At 45.1% G+C, this 20619-nt stretch overlaps 1 protein-coding gene across 2 annotated transcripts; it reads left to right on the top strand.

Moving 5' to 3' along the window:
* The first annotated feature begins 243 nt into the window (after positions 1–243).
* LOC130190734 (lysyl oxidase homolog 4-like) lies at positions 244–18801 on the top strand. 2 transcript variants are annotated; one of them, XM_056410295.1, is made up of 15 exons: positions 244–309; positions 1149–1417; positions 1510–2129; positions 2737–2948; positions 9132–9170; positions 9811–10018; positions 10674–10854; positions 12119–12273; positions 12376–12546; positions 13001–13163; positions 13353–13596; positions 14439–14554; positions 14920–15056; positions 17609–17720; positions 17823–18801. In XM_056410295.1, exons 2-15 carry the CDS (start codon positions 1150–1152, stop codon positions 17891–17893), a joined length of 2697 nt encoding a protein of 898 aa, XP_056266270.1. In that variant the 5' UTR covers positions 244–309; position 1149; the 3' UTR covers positions 17894–18801. The 2 variants fall into 2 exon arrangements, with proteins under 2 accessions (XP_056266270.1, XP_056266269.1); XM_056410294.1 differs by having other exon boundaries at positions 12119–12546.
* The last annotated feature ends 1818 nt before the right edge of the window (positions 18802–20619 follow it).

Below are 20619 nucleotides of genomic sequence, written 5' to 3'. Positions count from 1 at the left end.
GTCTCTTTTATAAGTTGAGCTCACGTGTCTCCTGACCATGTGACTGGATGCACTTCGTAAAGATGATGAAAAGGACAAATGTGACCGATGAGGGAAAAAAGGGAGGAAGAAGAAAAAAAGTTGCATAAATGGGAAAAAATAAATGGGAGGGATGGACGAAGAAACAGATCTAAGGGAGTGACAGAAAAAGAAAGAGGGAGGGAGAAGAGGAGAATAGAGAGACAGCAGGACCAAACTCACTGCCTTCTTTCCCTCCAGTGCGCTCTCCCTTCTTTCTCCTTGAGACTCCAAACTGAGATCAACAGATAGGTGAGTTGGACTTCAGCATTCTCCCTTTATTTCACCTTTTGCCTCACATTTATTTTCTTCTCCATTATTCAAGATTTCCTGAACTCGTCCACACTCATCTCTCTTTTAATTTTCTTAATTCAGCCCCCAAGAGCCAGACTTTCTTTTTTTATTACGCATATTTATGTATACTGCTGTGTGTATGTAGGCATAAGAAAAGCATAATTTTACTGAGTCCTGGGTGGATGAATTTACAATAAGTTATCTCTCATCTTCCAGATCTCTCCTCTTTCTCCTTTTTTGAGTGTCTTCCCTTCAAGCAGAAAAAAAGTTTTTAGGGGTAGTCCAAGGATGAAATAATCATTGCAAATGACCCGCTGCTTTATTTATATGTGAGAATATTTTTATGATGGTGTTTATTTGCTTTTGTGTCTGTTGGCTAAATGCATGCAGCTAAGCTTGAGGGTTTGTGGAAAGCCAAAGTTTCCGCTGGCTGGATGGATGGAGAAGCTACTTTTAGCTTCGGTTATTATTTGCCCTGACTGGTGGAGACTGAGGGCTGCGTTTTCACGATGTTTCTGACTTGTCCCTGAAACGACTCTGATTATTTTCAAGCACAAAAACATCTATCAATCTTTCGTTTTACCGCAAAATGTCCCATTAGGGTCAGAAAAGAAGTTTTAAATTATATGTTTTGTCCGAGTATGGCATGTGAGCTCCGGGGCTTTGTGTGACTTTTTTTGGGACGTTTGTGGTAACATGTGCACGTATATTTAGAATCTGTTTTTCTGTCCCACGGCTTTAACATTTCCATTCATCAGCCCTTCTCTTCTCCCCCATCCTACCTGTTCCCCCTCCAGGATGCTGGGCCTCAGCTTCTTGTCCACTCTCCCCCTCCTGCTTCTCCTCCACCCCCCTCCACTGTTTGCCCAGGAGGTGCTTGTACGTCTGGCGGGCGTCGGCCGGCGCAATGCAAACGAGGGGCGCGTGGAGGTGCTCTACAATGGCGCGTGGGGCACAGTGTGCGATGACGAGGTGGATCTAAACCTCGCCAACGTGATGTGCCGACAGTTGGGCTTTCAACGCGGCTTGACCTGGGCGCACAGTGCCAAGTTTGGCGAGGGAGAAGGTATGTCCAGCCGGTGGCGTTTAGCTTTGAACACCTTACGCCTGCTTGTGTTCCTTTTGATTCGATAACTTGCCGCCCTTCCTTTGTGTTAGGTTTGATCTGGTTGGACAATGTGCGCTGTGTGGGCACAGAGACCTCCATCGCGGACTGCCGCTCCAATGGTTGGGGAATCAATGACTGCACTCACGCTGAGGACCTGGGGGTCATCTGCAGCCCACAGCGGAGACCAGACGCCCCCACTGTCTCCGCGCCGGAGACCCCTTCCTCCTCCAGGGGCCAGCCAAGCCATCAACAACAGAGGAACCCACCACCGTCACCGCCGCAGCAGCCCCAGTCCGTGCCTCCGCCACGCCAAAGCCTCTCATCTTCTGCAAGAGGCCACGAGATCGCCCTCCAACGCAACCCAACATCCCCCCGTCGCAGCTTCCTGTCGCCGCAGGAGAACGGCCACGAGATCCGGATCTCGCCACGGAATCGAGGCGCTTCCAGAGCAAGGCCGCAGACGAGCCCAGCGCTGCCACAGGGGCACGAGCTCCCTTCACGTCTGGTCAACGGCGCGTCCTACAGGCAGAGACAGCGGGAGACGGCGAGGAACGGTCCGCAGGCCGTGAGACGAGAGGCGAGTGACAGGAATCAGCAGTTCAGCGGGAACCACGTCGAACCAGCTGGTCATCCAGCTGTCAGACTGGAAACCGATGCCCACTACACACAGGTGAAATCACACGGACACCTTTGAGTGCACTGTAAAGAAGCAGCCCAGTCGAGATGTATTCAGACTCCCATACATGAATGTAATTTGTGGAGCCACAGGCCGGTGGCCGTGTGTAATTAGAGACAAACCTAAAACCAGACCTCCAGATCCAGATCTTTTGCAGCCTTAAGTTTAGGACGGAACCACCAGAAGCTCAACAGACAAACTCTTCAAACGTGCAAGAAACTCCAAACCAGAGGAAATTGCTCGATAGTTATCGCTTGTGTTTGCCGTTCTGTCTTTTCAACTTGCAGAGTTTACACTTTCTTCACCCTTTTGTAATCATCATGACATGTATCCCGACACATTAAACAATCTCTCTGTTTTCTGTTAGTTTCCTTCCTGCCGCCTTTATGTAATGTGGATGATTAGAGACATAGCATGTCATCGTATCATGTTATTCTTAGACAGTTACTCTAGATTGCGTGCTGCTCGCGGATATTTAGTTAAACAAGGCTTTAGCCAAGATGAAGTCGTGTTTTAGTGTGCGTGACAATGATGCATTTCTGTCCTTCAGATGATTTAGGATGAAGCCCTCAATTATTAATCATATTTTCCGACATTGCAGGGATCTAACAGAGTTCACTTGGAGGAGGCTCGCCTCCGGCCTGTACTCTCCAGCAACCACGGCGGCCTCGTGACGGAAGGAGTGCTGGAAGTGAAGCATGCTGGGAGGTGGCGTCACGTGTGTAACCGGGGTTGGGACCTGAGCAGCAGCCGTGTCGTCTGTGGCATGTTAGGATTCCCCGATGCAGAAGTGTTTGACCAAAACGCCTACAGGTGAGAGAATGGACACGGCAGAGTGAAGAGGAGGAGGAAGGGTGTGTGTGTGTGTGTGTGTATTAAAGGGATGGAAAAGTACCCCATGGCTGGATTGCTGTTCCATCCCCCCTGTAGTAGAGGTTAACCACAACTGCTGTCATTAGCACAACCACACACTTGGCAGGACATGTCCACTGTGGCATGAGCCGAGCCCGGCTGTCCACCAGGTCTGTCTGCCCCATTGGCTGAGTGGGCCTCGACGCAGACCTTTAAAATAGCCTGAGAGAGTATGTTATTAATGTCAAATCCAGCCTACGAGATCATCATCACCATCATCATCATCATCATGGCCTGTCTTTACAAGAATCCTCCCTTACATGGTTTCTAATCTCATATAATTCAGAAAAAAAGGAAACACTGTAACAACTGTGCAGCAGAACTATCTAAAGGAGAGTGTCTGAGTTATCTCACGTATATTCAACTAAAGTGCAAACATTATTTCGGAAGTTTGATCTCTATCAATGTCATTGCCTCAAAAACATCGACTGCACATAAACTAGCCATCAACAAACAGCAGACGCAGTTAGTAAGTAAGTAAAGTTGATTTATATTGCACTTATCACACAAAGTTAAGTACAGTAGTCAATTAAAACAATTTTGCAATAACGGGCCAAAACATTTCAACAGTTAAATTAAAGAGCAAAGTAGTTACAATACACAGTAAACGATGGTGCAATAAAAGAGTTAGCAGCAAGTTAGCAGCAAGTTAGCAGCGAGTTAGCAGCTAGTTAGTTGCGAGTTAGCAGCGAGTTAGCACTAGCAGTGAGTTAGCATTAGCAGCAAGTTTGCACTAGCAGCGAGTTTGCACTAGTAACGAGTTAGCAGCGAGTAAGCAGCGAGCTAGCTGTGAGTTAGCAGCGATTTAGCAACGAGTTAGCAGCTAGTTAGTTGCGAGTTAGCAGCAAATTAGCACTAGCAGTGAGTTAGCATTAGCAGCAAGTTTGCACTAGCAGCGAGTTTGCACTAGTAACGAGTTAGCAGCGAGTTAGCAGCGAGTTAGCAGTGAGTTAGCAGCGAGTTAGCTGTGAGTTAGCACTAGCAGTGAGTTAGCAGCGAATTAGCAGCGTTTTAGCAGCGCGTTAGCAGCGAGCCCCAAACGAGCCAGTTGGTGGAGACCAAAGTGTAGTTTTCTTTGGATTCTATCAGATAGAGGGTATTTTATTCTACGAGGCAGAAACACGACTCCCGAGGATTCATAACGCTGCACCGTGTCTGCTGTCAAAACAAGCAGCTGTTTGCTAAAACGTTCGACTTAACAACTGAAGAGGCGATGATGGTGTTGGTGACGAGGTCAAAGCTTTTTTTCCGGTCTCGTCAAAATAAATCTGTTGATGCAAGTTAAATCTAGTTTAACGTATCTGTTACTGCAACGTTTGCAGACTTTATCCTTTTAACTTAATCGTTTTAGTATAAATAGGTCGTTAAGTAGTCAGAAAACATGTCAGACAAATGCTTGTACAAAAGAAAGGGAACTTCAGCTCTCTCTGTTGCATGTTTTCAAAATATAACTATTTTGCTCAGTGGTTGTAATGCTGAATCTGTCTCTATAAGTCCAGTACACCTGTCTAACTTTAGCCATAAATACCCGCTTTAGCATCAACACAGACCTTCAAAGCGCCCACACACACAAATCAGAGAAACAACCCAATACCTCACCTACACACACACGCTAACACATCCCTGCCTCCACCCTCGTTGCACAGCAGCTTACGAGACCTTACATAAACTGTCCAGAATCCGTGTGCACACAAATAAATACGCAAATACACACACACACACACACACTTGTGCACACGCAAACACGACCCTCTGTGTGTCCGTCTGTCTGCCCACAGAGGTCTTTTTATGGCTTGGCTAACAGGGTGAGGGTACTGACCGCTAGCCTGCCCTGCGCCATCTGTCTCTCCAATGTCGGCAATAATTACCCCTTGAGTCCTGCTCTGCTCCGCTCAGCGGCAGGAAACAGGCTGCATCTCCTCAGCCGCCCTGCTCACCACCGCGGCCAAAGCCCAGCGATGAAGAACTCTCTCTCTCGTAGCATTGTAGGCTTCTTCTTCAGAGCCCCTGACAGCGATGTGAGAGAAGCTAAACTTCTGAATGCCACTTGGCGCTTCAGTTTGGGCCTTCCATGTGCAAAATGGTGGTTCGCTGATTTTTCCACCATGCTAACTTTTTCGAAATCTAATGTTAATGTGGACAACAACACTGAAAAACACCTTAAATTCGTTTGAAGAAACATTGAATTTCTGTGGCAAGAATCCGACCAGCAGCTTGTGCAAAGACTGGACTCGGCCTGAGAATGTTGTTTGTCAACCTCCACCCAACTACGTGGGAGATGAATGGAGCAGCCATTTTTGTCCGACAGTAAACAACTGAGATGGGAAGAACTAGACAAGCAGCAAAGTGAATCATTGACGTCTGATGCCACATGTCCGTGTATTTAGAAGCAGAGTTCCGTTGGCAACTGTCCTTTCGAAAATTGTTTCCTGAGGTAGCAAGTGTGATGTATTATAACCGTTATTATGAATCCCACTGCGTTTCTTGGCGAGACGTGTCCTGCGTCGCATTCGACCGCTGGGATTGGCCAGGTGTCCATGCCTGCAGAGGTACTGGTAAACTCATTATTTCAGGTCCTCTGAGCTATCCTGACCCTAATTACTCAAGGTCAATGACTAACCTCAATCAATCGCCGCCAGCAGGGGAAAGTGTTTTGTTATATTTAAACTGCTGGATGTATAGGCTTAACATTTGGTGCAGATATTTAAGGTTCATTCGAAAAAAAACTATGGTGATCCCCTGACCTTTTCTTTAGTGCCACCATGATGGTGTTATTTCTGTTTAGGAGTGAAATGCCTTCGACAACAAGGCTATTGGATAACTGCCATGACATTTGGTACGGACAACCATGTCCCCCTCAGGATCAATTTTAATAACTTAAATGATCCCTCAACTTTTCATCAAGTGCCATCAACAGTTCAACACCTGTAAAGAGTTTAGTGCAACACACACTGCTTTACTCAAGTACCGCCTCACAACGGTGCTGGCATGGCTGTGGACTCTTTTTATATATTGATCCATGCATGATACAGTCATGACTCATATCACATCTTAATGGTGCTTCCCAGTGCACTGGCTGTGGTTCATGACTGTTCTTCTTTGTGGTTCGTGTTCACTGGAACATCTGTATTTATGATCTGAGAGACCCAGAAGAAAATTCTCTTGACTGAACCTGCTGCACACCCATTGCTGTGTCAGCACTTCCCTCTCTGCCCGTGTGGTTGTTTTTTTGTTTTTTTGATGTGACTGCCTTTGTTAAATTGCACAGCACATTTTTACAGCTGCTTAAATACTCCTCCACTTGGCTGTGCTCACAAAAGGCGAACGGCAAATCCATTTTCCAGCTCCCTTGCTTCATCACATCACTCTTTGAGGCTGACACTAACTTCAGTTCTTTTAATTGACTTCAACCCCCTGCTCCTTCTCCCCTCCTCACTTACGTCTTTTTATTTTAAAGACTCTGTGTGCCTTTGTAGCAATTACGCTCAAACCCACAATTCATGGAAAGTACATCATTATGACCCCTTTGAGTTTGTGTTCCATGGAGGTTGACGGGACTTGAGGCCGCTGTGGAGCCAGTGTGATAACCTGCTGTCTCCTGAGGGAGTCGATGGTTACAGGTAGCTTTGCATTCACTCATCAAGTCTAATAACAGGTTATCTCTGTTCTCCTGACAGTCAGAGCCTCTCTCCAGTGTGGCTTATGGTATTGTGCGGTCAGATTTGAATTTGAAAAAACATCAATGCTGCCTCCAATTCCCATCTTTTTAATCTCCGCATAAGAGTTAAGAGCCTCAACTCCGCTCCTACTTGTGTTTCCCACCTGACAAGACAACTGAGATGTCTTGTGAGGACGTGCTTTCCCTCTTCCTGTGAAGTTAGACGACGCTCGTGAACATTGCCATCTTACATCGCTCGCTCTCTGTTTTCCAGCTTGCACTCATAACAGCGGCGAGGTTGTAAAGAGCTTTGTTTTTACAGAGGCAGGGAAAGTTGATATGTACGTGCATATTTCCATGTCTGGCGTGTGTGTACCAACATGCTACTGCTCGACCGCATAGCAGACACTGCCGAGCGGAGCAGACAATTATATGGGACACACCCCCCGGCCCACCCTTCATCTCCACCCCCTCCTCTAAACCATGATCGCACACCCCCTTTACAGTCTGTCTCTTTTTTTTTGATTTACCACCAAGTTATGAAACATGACACACACAAGCAGATACACTCTAACAAGTATATAGCAGCATACACAACTCCCACATACATATACCCCTTTAAACTGTACAAAGAATCTGTAATTTGCCATCAACAAAAAAAATATATATATATATATATATGCTTCTAGTCTCGTTAGTCTGGTTTACTTTCCATAGGTGGTATCTCTAGTTTTAGGGATGTTCATGGTTTCAGACCAGACAAGGAAAAGTGGAGGGCAATGGGAAAAAATGATTAAAAAGTGAGAACAAAAATAAAAGAAGCACAGGAGAGAAAGAGTGATGGAAATAAGGAAGAGAGAAAGAACAAAATAATAGAAGAAGGAATGAAACCAAGTAAAGAATAGAGAAATAAAGAGAGATTACTCTGTAAATGGTAGCTGGAAACTCCAAGTTCCAGTAAGCTCCAGTAAAATCAATATCTTTTTACCTTCCATATCTATATACATATTGTTTGTACATTAATAGTGGGCGGTCACAGTGACAACCCCACACATAATGATTACCTATCTCTGCAGTTGCCCTCATGTCTACCGGCTGTTTTAGCTTCTTAACATTATAAGTTCGCTGCTCTCATCAACTTCATTTCAAACAGCAGCAGAAAGTTGCTCTGATTTATTAACTTTCCCTGCCCAACACCGAGCCGGTGACCATAGTGGAGCATCCGGCAGCCAAAGAGCCAGATATTCTGTTCCATACAGAAGTTTCCTTGGCTTTAGGTTTCTATTGTGGGTTTCCTCACACCGTATCATCTAATATTGGTACTGTGCATAGCAGACCGTGGATGACTGGGATCCGGGGGTTCTCCGAGAGTGGAAACATATATCCCCTTTTAGGTTGCCGAATATTTAATTGCATCATGAATTATACAGTTCAATCTGCTCCTATTCATGGTGTTGTGAGTCATTTCATTCAGGCACATTCATGAAGGGCGTCAGTCACACTGCACCTGTCTGTGGTCACTCTGGTGGATGCGGTTGAAGTGGTCTGCTCTAATATGTGTGTCTGTGTGTGTGTGTGTGTGTGTGTGTGTGTGTGTGTGTGTGTGTGTGTGTGTGTGTGTGTCTGTGTGTGTGTCACAGAGGGATACTTCCCAGACTTTGCCTGGTTTGTGAATCATTCTTTTTATTAAGTTCTACTTTTTTTCTTCACTTTTAGGTTTTGGCATAGTGTGTGTGTGTGTGTTTGTGTGTGTGTCTGTGTGTGTGTGTTTGTGTGTGTCTGTGTGTGAGTGTATGTGTGTGTCTGTGTGGGTGTGTGTCTGTGTGTGTGTGAGTGTATGTGTGTGTGTGTTTGTGTGTGTGTGTGTGTGTGTGTGTGCAGGCGCAGGGGGCCTCATTTTGTTTATACACACTATTTCCCTTCAGAACTTGAGGCACACAGCGAGAAGCCCCTGTTGGGGTTGGCAGACCTCAATAAGGGATTAATGTACAGTGGCTTACTCTTATTTTTAGTTTGCCCCAAACCAGACATCTACCGTAGACATATCAACAAACACAGAGACAGAAATACCCATCACTGTTGAGATGGAAGATCTAAAAAGGTCAGGACAACAAGGGGGTGCTTTGAGACGAAAGAAAGAGTGATGTGATCCGTCATTGTAAATCTTAGATGAGCACTGTGTTTATCCAAAGGCACACGCGCCCGTCCCAGCATACTGTTTCCGTCAGAGCTTTCAGTTTGTTTATTCAAGGTTTGATGGACGGCATGCAAGAGTAGGCATCTAAAGGAAGAGAGGAAAGGATGATTGAGGAGGAAAGAGGAGACCGGCGGGTACAGGAGCTGTAGAGGACAGCTGGTTGTTTAGTCTACTGGATGTAAAGATGCTCAGTTGTAACTCCAAAACTGGGATGTTCTCTTTCCCTCAGGAAACTGTGGGACTCCAAGATGGCTGATCCATCCTCGAGGTAAAACATTTGCTTTTCAAAGGATACAACTTTATAGATTGAAAGATCATTGACGTGACAAATGACAAAACATACACTACCGTTCAAAAGTTTGGGGTCATCCAGACAATTTTGTGTCTTCCATGAAAACTCACTTTTATTTATCAAATGAATTGAAAATTGAATAGAAAATATAGTCAAGACATTGACAAGGTTAGAAATAATGATTAATATTTGAAGTATTAATTTTGTTCTTCAAACTTCAAGCTTAAAGGAAGGCCAGTTGTATGGCTTATATCACCAGCATAACTGTTTTCAGCTGTGCTAACATAATTGCACAAGGGTTTTCTAATCAGACATTAGTCTTCTAAGGCGATTAGCAAACACAATGTACCATTAGAACACTGGAGTGATAGTTGATGGAAATGGGCCTCTATACACCTATGGAGATATTTCATTAGAAACCAGACGTTTCCACCTAGAATAGTCATTTACCACATTAACAATGTATAGAGTGTATTTTTGATTAATGTTATCTTTATTGAAAAAACAGTGCTTTTCTTTGAAAAATAAAGACATTTCCAAGTGACCCCAAACTTTTGAACGGTAGTGTACCTCTCATGTGACTCTCTGCCATCTCCCCCCCCCCCCCCCCCAACAGGCTGAGGACGCAGAGCAGTAAGAAGGGCTACTGGGTGGAGAAGGTCCAATGTCAGGGCGTGGAGGTCTCTCTGGCCCAGTGCCAGGTCCAGCTGTCCCTCCCCAGGAGCGACGTCCCATGCCGCGACAGCATGTACGTCGCGGTCCGCTGCGTCCCCGGATCCCAGTTCACGCGATTTGGCCGAGCACCTGCACCACCTGCCGTGGCGGTCAGTATGGAGGTGGAAGCTGGAGCAAATAAAGATTAAGAATACATTTGTTACATTTATAAAGAAGGGTTTGGTATTTCATGGCATCCACCTATTTATATTTTTACCAAGATCAATACCACCATCCTATCTGTTAAATATGAAGCTGCAACGAGGAAACCGTTAGCTCATCTTAGCATAAATACTGGAAGCGCTAACATTAGCACGGCTCTGTCCAAAGTCCTTTCACTAGTTCACATGTTAACTTTGTTTGTTTAATCCACCACTTAATTTGACCACTCAAGAAATACTTTCAGAGTAAAGTGTAAAAACTACACATTTAAATATATATTTATATTTCAGGTGTGTTTTTTAATGTAGAAGCGAGTCTTTGTTTGAAGCTAAGCTAACCATCTCCTAGCACTGGTTTCAGTCTTCTCAACCAACTGTATCAGCACTTGGTGAATAAGTGATTTCTTATTTCCCTTTAAATAATAAGTTTCCTAGTAGTCTGTTTCATTCTGTTGACAAAATAATCTTCAGGCTGAAATATTGTTTTTGAGGCGGGCTAACTGTTAAAGCTAATCTAGCTGTGAGACTCCACATCCAGTCAGGGCTTTAACTTTTAATTCACAAACTTTAATTGTGTCCCTAAACTCCTACTCTTTCCTTGCAGCCTGTTGTGCGTCTGAAGGCGGGGCCCCGGATCGGGGAGGGCCGCGTTGAGGTGCTGAAGGAGGGGAAGTGGGGCACCGTGTGTGACCACCTCTGGGACCTGGCTGCAGCCAGCGTGGTCTGCAGAGAGCTGGGCTTCGGGACGGCCAAAGAGGCGCTCACCCAGGCTCAGCTGGGACAAGGTCAGATAGCGAGAGGGAACTCTGAGTCTTTTCTGGTGCTTTCCAGTGATGCATTCATCGCCGAGCCTCGTGAGGTCATGGTGGGAGACGTTTGTGTGCATCTTGTCCTCAAGTGAGCAGATTATTCTTCATTCATAAAATCAGTAAGAGACCCAGCTCCAGACCTGATAACCACTTCTGTGTTGGAATAGTGCCGACTTTGAATCAGATCACCGTGCACTCTGTGGATGCTCCGTTGAGTTGAGTGATCCTTTAGACTAAACACTTGTCAGCCCGAATGTCGGTTGCTAAACGCAGAACTCCATGACCCCTGGCTCCGATCGGACAAATAAACCCAGAGAAAATGTTTACAGCCGACTTCTACTTCTATCGCAGAAGCTGATTGTTGAGGAACTCTACCCATGACCAATTAAACCAGGGTTAAAGTATGCAAGGAGGTTCCAGCGACCAAAACAACGTCATGTGTTGTTGTCAAAATAAACCCTTTGGATGTGAAAAGTTAGCGCCGCTTTGAAACCGGGATGTCAGGCAATCAGCCTGGAGCAGAAGCAAACATTCAAAAAGACTGTGATGGCTTTGGCAATGCTTTTATTGTGGCCACGAGCATATAGCCATTCAATTGTCCAGCAGTAAGAGAATCGGAAATAGACCCCACTTAACAGTCGGTTATTGTCCTTTCTCTTTCTTGCAGTAATCACATTAACTTCCTTCCATTATCTTTCTGCCCAAACACGCACATACCATGTCCTATAATAGTGGGAGCATTTCCTTCTCTCCACTGTACTAAATGAAGTCATTCATGGAAATTCAATTGAGTGTTACTTTTAGGGCTCTCTTAAAGTAGGTGCTACGGTGCAGTTACGTCTGAATGAGGAACATGGTTCAATGTCAGAATGGAGCACTGTGGCTTTAAATGTCTCAGGCCACTTACCAGAGTTGTGTGAACATATAACATACTGGAGATGAATCTGTGCGTTGGGTAGCACAGTTAAAGGAAAGCAAATTGAAACGCGACATGATGACATCATTAGCTATTTAAGGTCAAATTATAGGCCTTTAGCCTCGCACACCTACGCCAACAGAGATGTGTTCAAAGATTTTCTTCCATTTCGCTCCATTTTTTGGTTTCTATTTTGGTTTATTTCTGTACACTCTGTGCGGCGCCGGCACGCATGTGTGTGTGTGTGAGTCTGTCTTTTTTGCATGTGGCCTCATGTCGGTATGACATCAGTCAATAAGTCAACTCTCCACCCGTATCCTGTAGGTACCGGCCTCATCCACATGAACAGTGTGCAGTGTACCGGCAGGGAGAAGTCGATTACAGCGTGCGTCTACCAAGAGGTGCCGCTTTACACCTGCAAGCACAACCAGGATGTAGCGGTCCGCTGCAACGCGCCCGACACCGGCATGCAGGCCACGGTGAGAAACGGCACAGCTGCGCATATGAACACCGACGGAGGCCTTTTGGCAGTATTCACAGACTCACACGGAAAAAACACTCTGTTCTTCCATAACCCTCAGGTGCGTCTGGCAGGAGGCAGAGAGCCATCAGAGGGCCGCGTGGAGGTGCTGATGGAGGTCGGCGGGAGGGCGAAACGTTGGGGCTCCATCTGCAGTGAGAACTGGGGCATCAACGAGGCCTCGGTGGTGTGTCGACAGCTGGGCTTGGGCTTCGCTTCAAGTGCTCATCAGGTAAACGGCAGAAGAGACTCCTCAAACTCTCGTCTCTCTCTCACTTTGAGCTTTTTGTTCGCCGTGCTCCGTATTTCTCCTCGCACTCTTTGGTCCTGCTGTTTGCGCGTCTGTGCTGTGTTATTACCGAGGCCTGAAGTAATTACAGGGTACCCGAACGTCCGCTTCCAGCGCAACGAAAATAAAAGAGGGAAAGTGAGGCGAAAAGAAATCAGGAGAAGTTCACAGAGCAAACAGACTGAAAATAGAGCCGCGCACGGAAAGGGCAGCGCGAGTGTGTTGAGGGGGGCTGCTGGGAACATTTAATGGGTAGTTTAAAAAATTGTGAAAAAGAGTGGAAAATGTGATTATGTATACTGATAGTTCCAATAAAAAAAGGGGTTTCTTTTGTTTATAGCAGAGACTGCCGTGACGGGTTTTACATGTCGAAGTGTTCCACGCTCCCTCTGTGCAGGAGACCGTGTACTGGCCGGGTTCTTCGGGTGCCGGCGAGGTGGTTCTGAGTGGAGGTCACTGCGTCGGCAACGAGATGTCCATCCAGCATTGTCGCAGGAACACCAACGTCTACTGTCCCAGGGGAGGAGATAACAGGGCCGCAGGAGTCACGTGTGTCGAAAGTGAGTCCAAAACCAAACACACACAGATACGTTGATGTTTGTTTGAAGGGAACTCCGCTTATAGCAAAGCGCACTGAGTTGCCTTGTGGGTAATATAACTGTCCGCCCTGATTTTTGAACTTTTTTGGAAACGCAATGTCAAAGTTGGAGTTCTCTTTTATATTAAATTCTGCCCCTTGGCCCCTGCAGCTGCCCCTGACCTCGTCCTGGATGCTCAGCTTGTCCAGGAGTCGGCTTACCTGGAGGACCGACCCCTCCACCTGCTGTCCTGCGCTAACGAGGAGAACTGCCTCTCCTCCTCTGCCGCCAGGATGAACTGGCCCTACGGACACCGCCGCCTGCTGCGCTTCTCCTCCCGAATCATGAACATGGGGCGTGCCGACTTCCGACCCCGAGCCACCAGAGAAAGCTGGACATGGCACCAGTGTCACAGGTAAGATTTTGGGAAGGGGGGGGGCGTAACCTGAACCAGTGTTTGCTCCAAGCCGCTGAGTCACTTCTAGGAGCATTCAGGTTCCCATGTGAACCCCCTTGAACACTTTAAAGCCTGCAGCCAGATACATAGTAACTATGTGGTTTGGGCTGCTGCGTAATCTTCTCCGTGACACACGACTGGGCACCATTAAGGTGGCCCGAGAGAGAGAAAGAAGCATTTTATAAAAAGTGCCGTTGCTAAAAGGGGTCCAAACATTAAGTGACTGCAGAAAAAGATGAATGTCGGATTTGGCGAGCGAAATAGAATCACGACGCAGCGATGCCATCAAGACTATAAATAACCAAACACAAACTAAAGAGTGTTATTCAGCACAATAAACATCATCTTTTATCCTCCAAAGCGATGTTTACAATAAACATCCTCCTCCCTGGTCACCCGGTTGTTACAGTCAGAGCCGTGACTGCACTCAGGGCAGCCGGGTTCTTATCTCGGCGGTTGTGGTTCTGCGTCCCAGAACGAGAGGCACAGCTCAGTGTCTCTCCACAACCAGAAAACACACGGTTGGACTTTTTGGGAAGTTCTGGGAACGGTTCTGTAACGAGAGAAAGAGCGACACCCACCTGAGATCTCTCTGTGCTCGCTTGTTTTAACAAGTGTTGCCTTGTTGTCTGTTTGACGCCATCGCAACAACCAAACGGGTTTTTACGGCCGCTATATTTCAACTTAACCTCAAGCTTTTTTAGTTGTTCCCAGGATGATGCCGTTTTGAATAAGAAAACCACAGCGGACTCTTTACTTACTTCTCACATGACTTCTTGTCCTCCTGATCCCATCCTCAGGCACTACCACAGCATCGAGGTGTTCACCCACTACGACCTGCTGACGTTTAACGGGACCAAGGTGGCCGAAGGTCACAAGGCCAGCTTCTGTCTGGAGGACACCTACTGCCCCGAAGGTGAGAGACGAGGTCACAGGTTCATGTTGCATAAACCTGCTTCTTGACGGGAAATCTTGGAAACGAGATGTATAAATATTATTTTGTATAAATAATACATAAAAGTGCAACGCTGAAATCCCATAATGAGCATTCAAAGTCAGCGGTAGGCTGGGAGTTTAGAGTTTAGCTTCACAAAGCCCAGACGGCTTTATGAATCATCTTTTCTATTCATTTGAAAGTTTTTTAAATAATTGTTGTTATAATCTCAGGCTGGTAGTCAACATTCAAATCCACAGCGACTGACAGCAATGAGGATTTCCACATCATAATCTTCTCTTTTTATTATCTCTCCTCGTGTGTTTACAACTGTTTTTCTCTCCCAGGTATCCATAAGCGCTTCGCCTGCTATAACATGGGACAGCAGGGTATCCAAGTGAGCTGCTGGGACACCTACCGCCACGATATCGACTGCCAGTGGATCGACATCACGGACATACGACCCGGCGAATACATCTTCCAGGTGGGGAAGCGAGTTTATTTAACAAAAAACACACAAAAAACATCCTGGAAAGCTCCGCTCAGCAGTTAATTGGGAATTTTGTTTCTTGTCCAATAGAAATGTTGAGAGAAGAATAATCCAGCTTTCTATCTTCACGGTTAAGTCGCATAATTGCAGTAGCTTACGCCACCTCTTGGATCGGGCATGAGAGCGAGAAGAAAAACAGAACAGAGTTGGTGTTTCAACATCTGAAGGCGCACGAGAGATAAAAGCCGTGATAAAAGACTATAATTTGAGCTAAATGGCTCGCGGCTGCTGAACTATTCAGGTGTACAGTATGTATGTAGTTTTCTGGGTGTGTGCGTATTTAAGTAAAGCGAATTTAGTCTGGATTTATATAGAAAGTAGACCTGCTATTAGTCCACCCTTTTAGAAAGTGCAGGCTTATTGGCCGTGGAACAGCCCTGTCAGCACTTTACATTTGTTCAGAGCAAGTTTTATGTTTGAGTTTGTTATAAGTCACGTCGTTTTGTATTTTTTCGACATCCAATCTGTTGTGGTGACCGACTCATCTTTCTTCCTTCTCTGTCATTTGGTCTATTTTGTTGTTGTGCTTAGTGGCAGCAAAGTGATGATGTTTACAGTTCATCATTATTTTCGGAGTGTTGACACAGAGCCAAGATGTGTTTTTTTTTCGCATGTGCATGCGTGTAGGCTGCACGTAAACTACGAGCAGGAGCGGTCCGTCACGTGACCGGCCACGTCTCGAGAGATAAAAGCCACATGCGTGCCATAAAGCAGAGATTCGCCGTTGCCACGACGACGTGACACAGCAGCACTTTGCGGTGCGCATTGTGGCTCAACAAAAGTTGGAGCCGCTCATAAATTTGAATAAGAAGCGAAAGATAGAGGGAGGCCGCAGATGCTCGCTCGTCACTCGTCTTTCATGCCGATGGGTGTTTCTCTGAGCCGTTACCAAGCATCGAAGGGTGGCAGCCATTTTTAGGACCACACATTAAAAGTGATGAGTCACCTCAGCTTGATTGCTCCTCATTGCTCCGTCATTTAAACATCAACTGCACAACCCCACAGTCTTTTTACACGACAGTGACGACCTTTCATTGTTGTGTAAAACTGGCTGCGGCCTCTTTGTTTCACATTATTACTCACGCTTTTAAAAGGGCATCAACTGCCACCCAGTAAATGGGCTGTTTTACATAGGCACTATAAAATAGGTGATGAAATCATCGGCTGCTTGCTACATGCAATCTAAAAAAAATATATGAAGTTCTTGACAGCAAATCTGGCTGCAAATGTAATTAAGAGGTTTAAGAATTATGAATATTTGACATCTGAAATATTTGCCTTCAATTTGTATACTATATGTAAAAGATGAAACTAGGTTGCTTTGTTGAATATGGCATTAATTTGTGTGCTTTTCTTAAACAAAGACAGGGTGGAAAACAACACGCCATGGCCACAACCTAATGATAGACTGCTACTTAACTCCAAACCCAAAACTGTCATCTGCATCTCTGGCCCGCTTCCCTGCATAGAGATAACAGTGGAAAATGATGTCATGGATCACTTGAACCCATAATTTATAACTCATGAGCCATATAGAAAGGAAAGAACAGCAATTGTGCGGCTTCTCCGTCGGCCTCGTGGAAGGCCAGTTGTTTCTGAAGGAATGTGTTACTTTCTCACTGGTTTCTATACTTCATCAAAAGTGTTTCCAAACTAGACTCAGATAGAAAGGTGCGTTGTCAAGAAAAGGCCAAGAAACCTTTTATTAACAAGTAATACACCCGGTGTTTACATGCCGTGAGCCTCAGAGGTGTCTCCAGGGAGGCTAATGCTAAGCTAAGATGACATTATTGTGTCAGGTTCTTGTGACGGGGTGAGGCTCAGGCGCAGAGAGACGGGCTGGACGCAATATGAATAACAAAAAAGCCACTATTTAATGAGGCAAAACAGTTTATAAAAAACAAGGTCCAATAGGGGCAGGCAGAGAATCCAGGTTCAGGGCAGGCAGGGTCAGACAGGCAGAACCAGGAACACGGACAGGACGACGGGAAAAGGACCCAGAACTATAGACGCCAATCCAACAGCAGACAAGGGAAAGACTGACACAATATATAGGGGGGGAACACAGGTGTACGACATCAGACAGTAACGAGACAAGAGTGGCTGAGGGCAGGTGCAGGGAATTAAACAATTAAGACAGAAGACACAGAGGAGACATAGGAGACACAGAACACAGGAGAAACAGAACAGGGTGTTACACATTGAGGCATTGTAAAATAGTTGCCTTTATGTAAGACACTTTCGACAAATACAACAAAACATCGTCTGCATAGAGGGTAATAAAATCCATGTGTTTCAATAGCACTTGATCGTGGTTGGCAAAAGAGTGTCACTAAAGTCGGGATACATTTCCATTAAGTTTCTTATAGTTTGCAGGATGTGCACGTCTGTCTCCAGCTGTCCTTTAATACCCCCTGACTGGTCAGAAAGGTGTTGCACTCCCCCGTGAGACTTGGATCTTATCTCGAGTCCCTTTTCCTCCGCAGGTGCAGGTCAACCCGTCTTTAGACATGGCCGAGTCTGACTTACAGAACAACGTGATGCGCTGTCGGTGCAAGTACGACGGAGAGCGGGTGTACATGTTTGGATGCCACGCAGGTACAGTGTGAAGACTTTTTCAGTGTGCATACATTTTTTTTTCTCTCCATCTCATTAGTTCCTTTACTCATTGCGATGTATTCCACGTCTTGTTGTCATCAGCTGACGCCTACAGCGCCGAGGTGGAGGACTTGTTTGACCACCGGCGTCAGATCTCCAACAACTTCCTGTGAATTAAGGACAGAACAACTGCACAACTCTTCACCACACCTCACGACGTGTCAGCGGGGGGAGAGGTTGAACGACGATGACATGCCAGTTAAAACAAGAAATATGATGTCAGAGGAGGAGGAGGGGGAGGGGGGGGGGACTGGGATGGTATGAGAAAAGACTTCTTGCAAAACTGCCTAATTAGGATCCCGTGAATGATTTTTTCATCAGCAGTGACCGTCGCTGTTAGAATGTCGAAGAAATTAAAGGAGGAAGAGGAAAATTTTTTTTTAAGTAGACAAAGTACAGTCATGTATGTCCCCATGATAAAAACAAAGAGTAGTTATTTAAAAAAATGCATCTTGGAAGTTTTTAACAAATTTAATTCCCTTAATCAAAAACGTAACAAACGGGTTCAGAACGTAACGACACGAAGGCACGAGAGAAGCGCACGTCCTTCACTTTCACCGAACACCATCAGGCGATCAACCCAGGAAACAGACTGTCACACAACTCTGTACATGCTTTACCGCGCCGTCACGGTTCACATTACTAAAGCAGTATTCGGTTACAACTGTGGGGGTTTTTTTGGTTTTGAATGAGAAGATTTTTATTTCACGGTGCTATTTTGCCTTATTTGAATAAATATTGTAATGTATTGAAAATGTATTGTCATGTACAGTTTTATATTACCTCTCTGGAATATTGTTCTTTAGGTCTCTAATTTATGCAAACATGTTAATGTACTTTTGAGTTGAAACTTGTGTTTTGTATTGTTGATTTTATTATGACAAACATTTTCACTTGTTTCCTTTTCCACCTGTTTAAACATCGGTGACATCCGACGAGGTGTGGTTCTACCACGGCATTACGCCTTTAACAGTACTTGGTAATGGTATTAAAATAATAAATGTCAGATTGACAAACTCTACGGTTATTTGAGGCATGGTTATTTCAGTTTTCTAATGCAGAACAAATTTGGGGATTATATTTAGTCGCTAAAATAGATTTCCTTATTTAAATGATTATATAGGGAAGATAAAAGTTCTGTCGTGCCTTGTGCACATTTGAATGGCTGATCACAACAGCATGTGGACTCCTTTGCTTCCTTCAGCAGGGTAACAAAAAAAATTCTATAGTAAAAAGTTGGGTTTCACATCTTTTCCCATGGGAGCCTGAGCTAACCCGTAGTTTATGGTTGTTTCCAACCTCATTCCCACTGATGAACACACACACTGGGGAAACTCACAGCGGCCCATCGTCACATTAAACAGGCTATAATTTAAATATATATGTCACTTCCTGTGGTGTAGTTTCTTTCCCTTTTATAAGTTGGAGTAGAATATAATCACTTTCTATAGTCTAAATAAAAAGGGCATATTAAAAATCAAAGGAGATCAAAATTCCAGATAGAAAGTGAAAAGAAACTTTTAAAATGACATTTTAGTGACATAATGCTGCTGTAACATGTAACATGTAACATGTACACGCTATTGTAATAGCAGCATACACGTCACAAAGTCAGTAAACCAAACCAGTAACCCAATGTTCATCAACATGTACCCAAAGTAAATAAGACACTGGGCATGCCAGACAAAGAAGTTAAAAACATTGTTTGTTTGTTTGTTTGATTTGTGTGGATTGAGGAACAGTGCATTTACTGCTTCTGAATCCAACTTTGCAGGAGGATGAATGTGTTATTTCTTCTCTCACATCTGGCATGACCTATCTTCAAGTGTGCTTTATAATAATAAAAATAACATGTATTTGTATTACATAATAATAAAAATAAAAAGGACACAATATTACTCAGGTTGTGCTCAATCAGTTTGAGTGTCACGAGTAAAAACGTGTTGAGGGTGGTGTGAGCATTTTCTGACTCCCCATCACACACCACCAGAGTCCTTTCTTGTGGTCTCGCTAGTGAGAGGTGAGAGTGTGCTCACCTGTGTGCGCGCATCACGGCTGAGCGATGCGCGCGCCACGGAGCGGAGAGGGACCGGAGGGCACGTCCAACGCCCTGGGGCGCACAGATAGAGCCCTATAGTGGTGCTCAAGCACATGTCCTTTTGGCCTGGATGAGAAAAGTGACCCTTTTGATGGAGCCACATTCTTTCCCCATTCATCAACATATATGAATGAAAGTTACTCTCTCTGTCATCAGTTCCCCCCAAATGTGTTTTGCTATCCAACAGAATTGATTTGAGTTCTTGTGAGAATTTCGCCCCGACATGCTCCGCGCTCACGAAACCCCCTCACGCCCCTCTTTCTTCTCTGGGTTTCTATTTAATGCGGGGTTTTTTCTCCGTGATCTTTATTCTTCCTCGTTCCCTATTACGTCGATGAAGTGGAAAATAATTTTATATTTCTCGACATGCTGTAGCTTTGGGATCTGTTTTTGGCGGACGAACACATTTGTTCAGCTGCGTTCACACCAAAAGCGTAATGCGATGGCTTTTCGCGTCAATCGTGCGAGGGGCGGGGCTTAGAGGGGGCGTGGTTTATCTCCGTGGCTTTACTTCGTGGAAACGGTTATCATTTCCTCCATAGGCCTACACCACGGAAGAACTACTAGTTCTACTCTATACTTTTTGAGGACATCCCACAAACGTCGGAACATAACAAAAATAAAAAATTATATATATATATAAATATAGCCTATATATATTTATACATATATATCACATATATCACGCAGCTCGGTGACCTTCACCTCTACGTCTGATCTCTTCCAGCTCCACTAGAGCAG

Source organism: Pseudoliparis swirei, chromosome 24 (genome assembly GCF_029220125.1).
Source record: "Pseudoliparis swirei isolate HS2019 ecotype Mariana Trench chromosome 24, NWPU_hadal_v1, whole genome shotgun sequence".
NCBI classification, from domain to species: domain Eukaryota; kingdom Metazoa; phylum Chordata; class Actinopteri; order Perciformes; family Liparidae; genus Pseudoliparis; species Pseudoliparis swirei.
The sequence above is the reverse complement of the archived record's forward strand: the minus strand, read 5'-3'. Positions and strand labels throughout refer to the sequence as shown.